The sequence below is a fragment of the Rhagoletis zephyria genome, unplaced genomic scaffold (genome assembly GCF_001687245.7).
Source record: "Rhagoletis zephyria isolate East Lansing unplaced genomic scaffold, Rhagoletis_zephyria_1.1 Rzeph_scaffold_00263, whole genome shotgun sequence".
Lineage (NCBI taxonomy): Eukaryota > Metazoa > Arthropoda > Insecta > Diptera > Tephritidae > Rhagoletis > Rhagoletis zephyria.
Window position 1 is genome coordinate 183,733 of NW_016157347.1, and position 12,502 is coordinate 196,234.

General features: G+C 34.3%; 1 protein-coding gene across 1 annotated transcript in view; it reads right to left on the reverse strand.

Moving 5' to 3' along the window:
- Positions 1–12,502, reverse strand: part of CARPA (Carbonic anhydrase-related protein A) — a 61,012-nt gene that overhangs the window by 11,669 nt on the left and 36,841 nt on the right. Inside the window, exons 2-3 of the mRNA XM_017609888.1 lie at positions 4,970–5,017; positions 347–483 (exon numbers count right to left, since the gene is read on the reverse strand). Coding sequence (XP_017465377.1) covers positions 347–483; positions 4,970–5,017 — 185 coding nt within the window. The remainder of the gene's footprint in view (positions 1–346; positions 484–4,969; positions 5,018–12,502) is intronic.

A 12,502-nucleotide genomic window follows, 5' to 3' on the forward strand; every position in this document is an offset into this window, starting at 1 on the left:
AACTAAATTAAAAAAATAAAATAACTAAAATTTTTCTAAAAATTAAAAAAAAAATGTTTTCGAAATATCTTATATAACATTTATACGATTAAACGATTTTGACCGAGTTCCGCAAAGCACGCCAGTCGTTTCTGTGGTGCTTCTAGATCACAGTAATTTTATTTAAAGTGTGGAACCGTTTATTTGTGTTCCCTTTTTGGAAGAAAGAAACTTTTTTGTAGCGATCCACTGTATTTATTATTACCATTCTTTAAAAGAGTACATGTACCCAACTAAAGTCTATTTCGCTAAAAAAATTCTATATACATATTCTATATACATAAGTACGTACATATGTAGCTCTTACCTTGTGCTTGTCGATGTGTAACGGCCGCAGGTACGGATCGAAGAGTAATTTGTCGGGCACTACGTCTATGGGGGATTGGCGTCGCCCTTTATTGCACATATTCCATTGTGGATTGATAAGGCCCCAAAAACTTGGTCCTATAAAAGTGGAAAAGACAAAACATCGATTAAGAAAAAGTGTATATAAAATGCAAAGAAGCTTTATATTACGTATCTAGATCGATAGTGGGCACTAAATGTATGTATTGAACAAGCTATGCCCACGCAGGGGGATAACTGATTTTTTCCTCATACATTTTCCACGCATTGATAATAAAGTGGAATAATGTATTGTGGAACGATTTTCCGTCATTCCTTGTCAAATTTGATTTGGAGACAAACTGGTTTCAACGAAACATCACACTGAAAATGGCACAATGCCGAAGCCAGCAGTGACAGAAAACTTTTCCACAATACATCATACTGCTGTCCTATCGGAAACACCAGCTTTTCGAAATTGTACGAGAAAATTTGGAATTTATTTGCAAACTATTTGAATATTTTTCTATACTTTTCGCTTAAATTTTTTAAGACCTCTCGGGACCTTTCGGGGTTTATCGAAAGTTTTCTAAATTTTTTAATACAATTTTTCAGGGACTTTTTATGATTTTTTCTTAATTTTTCGCGTTTTGGCAGGTTTTTATCTCGATTATTTAGGACCTTTCAAAAATTTTTATTGTTTTTTCCGGACTTCTGATTAACTTTGGGATTTTTTCCCTAGTCTGCTGATTTTTTCCTTTTCGCGATACACCGTTTTAATTTATTGGGACCTTTCGGGATGTCAGGTTTTTTTTTGGAACTTTTATTGACTTTTTTCGAAACTTTGTAAAATTTGTTTCTGGAATACTTACGATTTTCTCTGTCCGAACTTTTTGACACCTCTCGGGAGCTCTAGGGACTTTTCGGAATTTTTTTCGGGAATTTTATTTTTGTTTTCGCAATTTTTCGTAGCTTTGAGGGATTTTAATTTAGCTGTTTTAGGATTTTTAAAGAATTTTATGGGGGTTTTTCGGGACTTCACGTATTCACGGGATTTTTGAAACTTTGGGATTTTTTTCGGTAGCCTGCAGATTTTTTTCCTTTTCGTGATACATTGTTTTATTTTATTGGTACCTTTCGGAATATCAGGTTTTTTTCGGAACTCTCAAGGATTTGTTTCGGAAATTTTGAGATATTTGTTTTTGAAATTTTTAGGAGTTTCCCTTTTCGGGGTATGTTTTGGCAAGTGTACATTTAAATCTTAATTTTGCATTTTATGAATGCCTTAAAGGCAAAAGTAAATTTACCAGTCATTTTGTGCTCAAAAAATGTCAGAAAAACTATGACTTACATTTTTGTCTTCAAAAAAAAAATCGAAGAAATAATAAGTATTTTTTTTACTCAAACTAATAAAACTTAATTTTTAGCTTTCTATAACAAAATTCATACTCAATTTCTTCTCTGATATTTAAGTGTAGTACTCACTCTCAAAATCTGGTGAATACTTTACTTTACTTTAACTGACGGACAATCAAAGGCTTATCGCTTTATTACACCTTTAAGAAAAAGTCTGACCTCATTTTTACAACACCAACACTTACTTTGCAGCTCAAAATGAAAAAAAAATAACGGCAAGCGCAGAACTTTATGCCCAATAAATTCCAGCACAGCACAACGCCGATGAAATTCGCTTCGTTTTAAATTTAAAAATATTTTATTGCATTCAGTTAAAGTTCAGTGTTCGCCCTTCAATTTTAATTACTTCCATTTTAAAATGCAGCCACGAGCCATGTCCCGGCGTCAATGTGAATGTCAGTCGTTGCGCGCGGAAGTTTATCCAATGTCAGTTGATGGATTTTGCAGGCCACGAATAGTTGCTTGCCAGCAATACCGCTAACACCGCCAACACCACCAACACCACCAACAATTACAGCGACAACACAACAACAACTAACTCGCAATCTGAGTGAGGTGAATGAAAGCGCTTCCATTTATTATCCGATTCCATCAAAGTGAATGCGCGTATATGTATGTAAATAAAATGCCATGAACCCTACAAGACAGCTGAGTATCATATGAGTACTCATATTATCATTATCCCTAATCACAAAAGTGCTTATCAAAGTCCTCATTTTCGTTCAGGCCATGGGAAAAAATTGAGTACTTTCCCCTCAATGTTGTCATCAGAAAGTCCTCAGTACTAATAGTCAAACTACTCATTTATGCCGTACTACAAAAACAAAAGTGTAAATGTGTGAGAATTTTTGCCTAAAGTGCTCAGCAATGTCTTGTAGGGAATGCAGTCTTACACATGCATACATACATACATACATATAAAGTTGCATGCAAGCAAGCATTTGCACCTATGTAACTGGAAATGTACACATGTATTTGTTGTTTTATATAGCGGAAATATTAAATTTTTTATTCATTGCACGCGTATCCCCAGCTGTCATTCGTGTCCAAGTCAACAGCCGTTTGTCGCTCATATTTCCCCTTTACACTCACTTCAAATAGCCGGTGGGTGAGTCGGTATGTGGGTTTTGCTGTACTCAGGTATGTATGTAAATATGTACAACACACAAATGCATTTCTGCGATTGTGCGCGCACCACGCAAACTTTTCGACAGGTCACATGTCATTCATGTCAACTCATTGTGACTGCGTTCAATGTTGGTATTAAATGCAATTCAAAACATACAAAAAAAAAACAAATTAAATAGGTGGCGCGTACACACCCCGTTCGGTGATTGGCCGTGCTTCTACTTCGAATTTTGATGCGGGTCTGGTATATTGACTTACAATGAAAAAACTCTAGAACACGGTGGATTTTCTAGGTGGGCCTTTTCATAACAGGGGTATGCACCTTTTGCCTTCATTTTTATGTTGCGTGTGACAGGATATGAACCTGCTCCTGCCCAGTGATTCCACGCAAGCACGGGCATTACGCCGGCCACCAGAAATGCTCTCAAACTACGTTCATATATGCATGCAAATCTACATACATATATAGTACAGTGTCTGATCGAAATGCGGTTGGACTAGTCGCTCTGAATTGTGATGTGCGGCTCAAATTTTGAGGACAGGTGAGCCAGTTGTGCGTGCAACAAATTTGTAAATCGACATTTTGAGTTTCCTCATTATAGAGGCGTATATGTTAGATTTTTTTCTGTAAGTGGTGAAAGCCGACAAATTCAAAAAATTAAGAAAACCATCAAAATGAAAGTAATAGTTTTCTTGGTCAAAAATTTCAGATTTTAAATGTGGTAAAAAAGTTTTCTGAGGTCGTCGAACTCGATTTGTCTTTGAACTAATAATAAAATCACGAAATTCAAATAGCCGATTTATCCACAAAATGCAAATATTCGAGTTTTGGATAGCACCCGCTTTATTGGATCACTGAATTAAAACTCAAAGACCTTAAAAGCGTTGTTACAACCTTAAAAATCTCAAATTTATCACAAGAAAAAGTTTACTTTCAGTTCGATAGTCTCTTGTTTTTTAATTTTCCGACTTTCACCATATGCTGATGAAAATCAAAGCCTTTTTTTATTTTGGCATAGACGATCTCTTCTAAATTCTGTTCTTCTAGTTTTTTTTAGCAAAATTCGTCGAAAATTTGCTACTGGCAATCGGATCCAGAAGATTTGTTGGACTTGGGAACACCCTAATTTACATATGTATAAAAAAAGTTGGACCTATTTTTCTTTTGTTTATTTATAGCTCGCTATCTAACAAAAATCACACAACGCTACGGTAACTGTGCATGCGTATTCGACGAACTTCTGTTCTGATGATTTCGTCAAAACACAAAAAAACGGGCTTTCATAGCCGCAGCCTAAGCCAACGCTTCAAACTTTGTACAAGACTTATAAAAATTCGACGAAATTCAACAAATGTGCATCAAAATTTCAAACTAAATATTCAGAATTAAAAAATTCTAGGTATACACATTTGAAGTAGCTAGGACTTACTGTCGCTCATATAAAAATATTGTAGTCAAACCCTTATGAAAAAGTTTGAAACTTTGTAGAAACTTTGCAAAAATTTTTTAAGTTAAAACACCGACTTAGGTGGTTTTTATTAGACAGTGAGCTAGTGAACTTTCGTAAGAAAATTATAAACATTATATAAAGAAAAGAAAAATTGCTAACATTTGTTAAAATGTCGCGTCCCTATTTATTTTCTCGCGCATATGTATGTATGCATATGTACCTGGACATCTGGCGCACAAGCTGATTTTGACAACCCTCAATAACTGTCGATTTGGACTGATGTTGATTGATAAAATGAAATGCGCCATTGCAAACAATGAAAAATAAAAATTTTTAAAACAAAGTAAGAGTAACCTATTTGGACTTTTTATTTACTTGTGCACAGCTTGTGAGTGCCAAGGGACAATGAACTTCGTATAAAATGACATTCCTAATTGATTAAATTGCACGATTCATACGTGAGAAGGAAAAATGGGTACAAAAAAAAAACACTTTTATCTGTTTTGGGCTATTTCACATGTAGAGAAATTATTTTCTTTTCTTTTCATTAATATTCCAAGGCTAAAACGGCAAAAAATTATAATAATGAAAATTTTGCACCATTTACTTACCGGAGATGCCATCATACGTCCACCATTCTTCCCAACTGGCTTTAATTCCTGTAAGGAAAAAAGTAATAATTGAAAAAAAAATTTTATACGAAATTTTCGCATTTCTTTTTAAGAAAAAAACTTATACATAAGCTAAGAACTAAACTTAAGTGTTGCCGATCCTATAGGTGAGTACAACTTTTACAACGTTGCCAGTGCAATTTCCAGGCTGATAACTTTAAGGCCAAATGATAGACAATTTTTTTTTTTAAGTTTCAAACCTGAAAGGTACCTGAAAAGAAAGTTACTCATACGCCGGGAACGAGTAGTATGTTATTAAATATTAGACTTTTTTCCTACTAAACTTTGATTTTTTTCAATCGCAATACAAACGTATTATTAACATATCTTAGAAAAATTACCTGATCTAGAAAAATGGTATACAGGGTCGTAATCTACGACCAAAAATTAAGTTTAAGTGTCTCGGCGTTTTTTATACAATATTAGCGTTCCTACAGTTTAATAAATAAAAAAAATCACTTATAATTAATATATTATATATACAAAGAGTTGCCAACCAAACCAAAGCTCAAACTCCACTTTTCACGTATTTCGACTGTCGAAATATTACGAACGCATTTACATGGTATCGTACAAAAAAAAAAAAAAATGGATTTGATGGGAAAAATCAGCCAAAATCGCCCACGGCGATGTCCTAAAATAATCAAAACAAAAAAGAAAATTGCCCAATTCGCGATAAATCGAATGAATATCGACATCATGCATTCGTACCAATAAAATAAAATTATAATTTAAAAAACTAAAAACTCGCGTTTATTAGAGTGCAATGTGAACTAAAAGTAAAAAAATATTTTATTGAAGGTACAGATTTCGTTGGAGAGAAATAGCAAGTTCCCTGACCTGCTTTAATTAAAGTTTAAAAACCAACCAATCAATCGCGACACTTTTTGTTATACCAGCTGTTGCTCTATGGGTGATAGTAGCTAGCCGCAGCGGTACGAAGAGATTGGGAGATCGATTTCCACTGCTCATTTATGGATTAAGAGTGGATGGTGGGACCAAATATGTTTAGTTTTCATGCGGATTGTAGCAATTCGTTCACTGAGGGGGGTCAACCTGGATATGAGCTGTCAATGTCTCCGCCCAACTAAAAATTCCACACCAATCGTGCCCACGTTCATTTCGCATTTCCTTTACTGTGGTTATGTCAGCCGGGTATTTCTCTAAGGAGGGTCCGAACACTCTTTGATCAATTTTTTGTAGTGTAAATAACACTGTAGGGACGCTCAAATGACACAAAAAACAACGAGACACGTAAACTTCATTTTGCGTCGTAGATTACGGATATGTTTACCGTTTTTCCAGACCAGGTAATTTTCCCAAGATATCTCCATTTTAAAGATAAAACAAAATTAATAGCCTTGCTGCCTCCAATGGGACTTGAACACTGACCCTCTGGAAATTAACAAATTTTGGCAAGCACCTTTGCGCTACTGCCAGACATGTAAATGTGCTTTCAAATGTTGAATTCGAATCAACTCATTACTCATATCACCAAATTCATCAAATCAACATTTTTCTTAATATTACAATGCGTTTCTTCTCAGTGTAATTTCCTTTTCACTTTTTTATTTGACTATTCCAAGCTGTTTATTTATCTATTGATTTGCATTGTTAGTAACTTGATTTTTTGGCAAAGAAACAGGCTTTAATACAAGTGGAAAAAAATTACAAAAGGTTGGTTTTTTCTCAGAAAAAAATGAAATTATCTTCCGAAAATGATCTGATTCAAAAAAAAAACGGTATACAGACCCATAGTCCAGCACCCATTATTAAATAAGTTTACGTGTTATGGCTTTTTTTGTGTCATTTGAAAATTTAAGATTTTCCCTACAGTGTAATTAAAGTCTAGAGTATTTTAGTAAAAAAATTTCCAGACTTGAGTTGTTAATGTGTTAAGCACACAAATTCAGTAGTTGTAAAAATGTAAAACAGAGGAGCGTAATTAGGTCTACAAAACTCCGTCAAACATTGATTAAATTTTTAAAACTGACTGAAAAGTGAATATAACAAATTTTAACTTGAAAGTTTTAATAAAAAAAAAAACTGTAATTAAAATTAATGCACAATCTCTTTCAACAGCATATTTTTCGCTGGAAAATTAAAACATGATCGTTAATGCAGTACGCAAAATCCAACCGAGTTCATCGAAATGAATGTTATGGAAAAAAGCGAAATGACTAAAGCTACAGAAATTCCAACAAAATGGCAATTGCGATATCCACTACGCTTTTGTGCAACAAGGTGATAAAGTAAGACATAATAAAAAGTGTACTCTTTCATAGAGATACATATACACATACATATGTATGTATTTACATGCGTATTAATTTAAAAAACTCATTTCACCTTTTGCCTTTCAACACTTTTTTCCGATTAATTTCGTTTTTTTATGTTTGTGCACATTTTAACCGTCTGTGATTGCCAAGCGATAATGCCACTGACTTTCAACAGCAGTCCGTCCGCATGAGTTACAAAAGTGTGCATATGCGTGTACATACATACATGTGTGCACTTGCATGCGTACATGTCAATTGTGAAAGCGAACAGAAGGCGCTGTTGAAGCGCTTGCGAAGCGGTGAAGTGCAACTTAATTTCAATGCAAAAATGAATTGTAAACAATTATTTGCATATATTTTTTATGTTCAAAAAATTTGTCATCTCTATCGGGCTAAAACTTTATTTACGACTTTTTAAAGCACTCGCAGTTGCAAATAGCTTTAAGCATTTTGTACAAACAACCAAATACATCCAATTCAGCAGCAGCCTATTAAAATGTCATTGCGTACACACATATTGTAGATAAGCAAAAAAATTGGATTGGTGATTATGTAAATAGTGCCTATTTTTCGCTTTAGCGTAATAAAATAATTCCAGCAGAAATCTGTTGACAAACAGTTTGGAAAAAATTTAATGCTTGTAAAACAATGGCCGTAAATACAAAATGAAAAAAAAACGAACTTTTTATTGTTGGATTTATGCAAATGCTATTTTTTGTAAATATGTAGTATATTTTCCAATTTTTTAGCCAACAAACTTCAATGCTTTAATTCAATTTAAACGCCCGCATGCGAGAAACTATAAAAGAAAATATGCGTCAGCTGAGTGACACGGGGCGTATGAGTGACAAAAGAACCACCCCACGATCGCACACACACAGCCACGGCAACTTTGTGGCGTAAAATTTGCATTCTTTCATCGCCGGCTCCATGGCGCCGAGTTTTGTTTGTTTAATTCTATTTTGTGTTGATGCAAAATGGAGTCGATTGCATAGCCAAATATTTGCACAGATTTTGTGAAAATTCAACTGCATGTAATTCATTCAGCGCAAAGCCAATAACAAATTTTCTCAATTTTTTATTGTTACATGCATTCATAAATATGTATGTATGTATGCATGTGTATTTGTGTGTTTACACATGAGTTCGAAATTTATGTAATTCTGTTTCTTCATGGTGTAATAATAACAAGGTGTTGTCAGTAACTTAACCTCACTTTTTCGGCAGGTCTATTCCGGTTACGCATTTTAAAGTAATATAAAAGGTACTAATTATTTACTACTTTTAATCCGTATGTGCATACTATTTCGAATTAAATGTAGAAAAATATATAATTACAGGCTCATAAGCCTGAATATATGTTTGTATCGTCAGCTCCACACAGCTTGGACATATATTGTAAGTTATAAAAAAGTAAAGGCCGTAAAATAAAGCAATTTCCTATAAGACTATTAATGATTTTTTAAATAGATTATAACACATAAATATCGATAATATAAGCGAAATCGTAATTTAACCGCTATATTCTAGTGTATCAGTAGTCCATTTGGCTCGATATTATGACAATGCAGCAAAAGATATTCAATATAAAAAAATCGCCTTTCCATACGATTTTTGTGTACATGTTTTTCCATTGATAACCACGATATCTTTTATATTTTATATTTTGAGGACAAAAATTATACAAATCCATCAATTTTAAATATTAATATCGTTCTAAAAACACCAAGTTCTTTAAAAATCGCGGTACTACTAAATGGAGATTTTAGATACTATTTCCCAACGAATAGTACTATAAAAATTAAGATCGGCAGCACTGAAAATAAGCATGCCGATGTTGTCAAAATTACAACAAACACGTCGCTACTGACAACACCTTGTTATTATTCCACCATGCTGTTTCTTTTTTTTTTCACTTGCACTTCAAAATGTTTTTTGTTCTACTGTCAACGTAAAAATCAAAGAGAAATTAATATTTTATAATTTCGTGCACTGACATTGAATGGGAAAACGAAAGTGTTTACATACTCGTAAATGACAACAATAGCAAAGCTGTAGTCATTTCAATCATTGCGGATTTAATCGATTTAAATTTTTAGAGTCAATAATAGTAATGCATGTAAATGTCATTGTTGTTGCTTGACGTTTTTTTTTCAATTGCAGCCATTGAAGTTTGATGCTTTTCATTTATTTTTATATTTTTGTAATTCTAATGGTAAGTAGAAAATTTGTCTGAAATTGCATTTATACAAAAATCGCATTGAGATGTTTGACATGCTAAGGAAAAAACAAAGCTGAAAATAGTTTTATTAAAAGACTGCATTTTTTGTGATGTTCTTCATGGTTTCTTCAAAAAATTTTTTTAAAAGCTAGAAATTTCCAAACCGAAAATAATTTTTGTTAACTAAAAACTGGACATACAGAAAGTTTTGGCCATTTTAAAACCGGCCATTTATGAATTTTTGGCCTTTTAAAATTTGGATATAAATTTCTGGTAGTTTTAAAACTAAACATAAATTTTTAGTAATTTAGAAAACTGGACATAAATTTCTGGCCACTTTAAGACTAAACATAAATTTTTGGTTCGTGCACTATATGTATGTATAACTGAAAAAATTATATACGGCAATTTGAAAACACGAAATAATTTTTTGTATTTTTGAAAGCTGCACATACACACTTGGCCACTTTAAAAATAGAAAAAAACGTAGACCTAATTTCTTGGTCAATTATAAATCGCACATAAATTTTACGTCACTGGAAAAAGTGGTTGATAATTCGAAAATGGTAAAAGATTTTTGGACACTTGCGAGTATTTGGCCACTTAAAAACTCGACATAATGGTTTTGCCATTTACAAAGTGGACATGAATTTGTGGTCTCGTAAAAACTTGGCATACTAAAGTTTGGCTAAACCGGTTCTTTTTCGGATTAAGCTATTCGAATTGTTGGATTGTAAAAGCAGCTCTTTCACTGCGATAGAACATTAGAGTGCTGGGCGCCACTTCAAATTACACCTTTTTTTACCTTATTCTTGTTTGCAACTACAACATAAATTAACATGCATGTGAAGATGCTGAGAAAAGAGCACGAAAATTTGACAGCCCTTGCACAAGGCAGAATAAAGGCAACATTATTTGGAGAAAAGTATGAAAACTATGCGAATAATGAGCGCCATCATAACAACAACTCCCAAAGACGAAGAACATCCAAAATATTTACGGTGATGACAACAATCGTCAAAAAACAGTTAGTATGCCAGTAAAAGTAAACTGAAAACTTCAAATGACTGCCATACTCCTGCAAAGCAAATATCTCAAAAAATTTGGCAACGCAAAAAAGCAAAATCAAAAGCACGACAACAATTGGAGTTGGAAACTTCGAATGAAAAACCAAAAAAACTGAAATAACAACATTCAATTTGAGGAAGATGTTGCCAACGTCAGCAGCCACGCAACTTGACTGCCGGGCGCGTCAGTAAGTCTGGCGCCAGCAAAGTTTTTAGCTTCTTGCTTAAAGTGAGTCGCCGACGAGGGAGAGACGATGGGGCGAGAAAAAAATAAAAATGCGCACACATGCAGCTACCTACGTTCGAATGTATCTACATACCCAGTGGGGAAAGGTAATGTCAGGGAATGCAAAAAGTAATGGATAGCCCCTATAACCCATGCACGGAAAGATGCAAAAATTTCTCCACAGCGAGGTCATACGAAAGTAATGTATAGCGCGTCGCTTTACGCTACTGTAAATAGAATCTGTAAATATAACTAAAAAAAATAAAAAAAATAAAGTCCATGTCACAGGTTTTGAACCCGTTACCAACAGGGCGGCAGTCCCATATTATTATTAGCAGAAAACGTAAGCCATTTTCATCTTTATATAATCATCCCGAAAGACGAAAAAAGATTTTTCTCGTAATTAATATATTATACGAAGATTCAAAAATTTTAACTTTTAAAACAAGGTGACGTTTTTGATCCTTGTGACTAGGATATTAATTATTTTGGATAACTGTTCCTAACTCTATGAACTCCATTCTTCAATACTATCCGCAATGTATACGATTTTCGAGCTATCTCTAAATAATCTATGGAGGTGGGTCAGCAGAGACACTTTTGAATGCGCCGGACTCATCTAGGAATGCCCAGATTGCATATATTCTGTGACGGAGAGCTTTTTGTATCTGAAGCCCCACACTAGGAAGAGCCACGTATAGACCCGGATGGGAGTCTCTAAGAACCGATTCGATGCAGAAAATTCGGTCATTACTTAACATTAGACAGCAGATAGTTTGAAGTTTATCATAACCCAGAAAATAGTCTAGCCACTCCTTTTGGCTGCTGGGCCACAGTTTCAAAAACTTGCATGTGTATGTATCTGCACATTTGTTTTGTGCGGCGGGCTTCCCTAAAGGCAATCCGCATCAGCGTGGTCGGTTGGCAATTGAAGTCACAACTAAACTACAATAAACTAGAAATTTATGCGTTGCCGTAGAGCAAGAAGACTACAAACGAAATTAATGTATGTATATCTGTAAAATACAAAGTACCTACAAAAACAATAGCGTTATACGACTGTGTATGTATCTACTTGCATGTGTGGCAGTGGCAAAAATTGAGCAGCTGAAATATTAATAGCACATGATGGCAGCAGAAAAAAAAGTAGTGAAATCTAAAATTTCCACAAACGGAAGCACAAACAAAGTCGGAGACACTTCCGCATCCGTCGCGCCACAATGCCCGCTCAAGCCGCAATGGTGACGTAGCGCTGGTGGTGGTGGCTTAGCCAACCCATAACGCTGCTGCGCCATAGTGACGCAACTGTGGCGCCTATTTGAATGTACAGAGTTGGCTCAATGCTTGGCTACCAGCTGTTGGCACAAACACTTACACAAATATAATCTTGAACTCCAACGACAACTGGCTTGGGGATAAAGCTTTGCAGCTATCGCGTAATTCTTGCTATTGTTTTTGTAATCTATATTGTTAGTGTCGTGATTGTTCTCGATATGTTTTTTTTTGTTTTTTTTTCGCTATTTCCTTTTTACTTGATTTTATTTTATGCGCAACGTTTGTCTGTTTAGAGTTGAAAAGTATGCTACTATTAAATTGGCGACTAACTGACTGCGAAACGAACCGAAGAGGAATTGTTCTGCGCCAAACAAAAAAAAAAAAAAAAAAAAAAAAAAAAAAAAA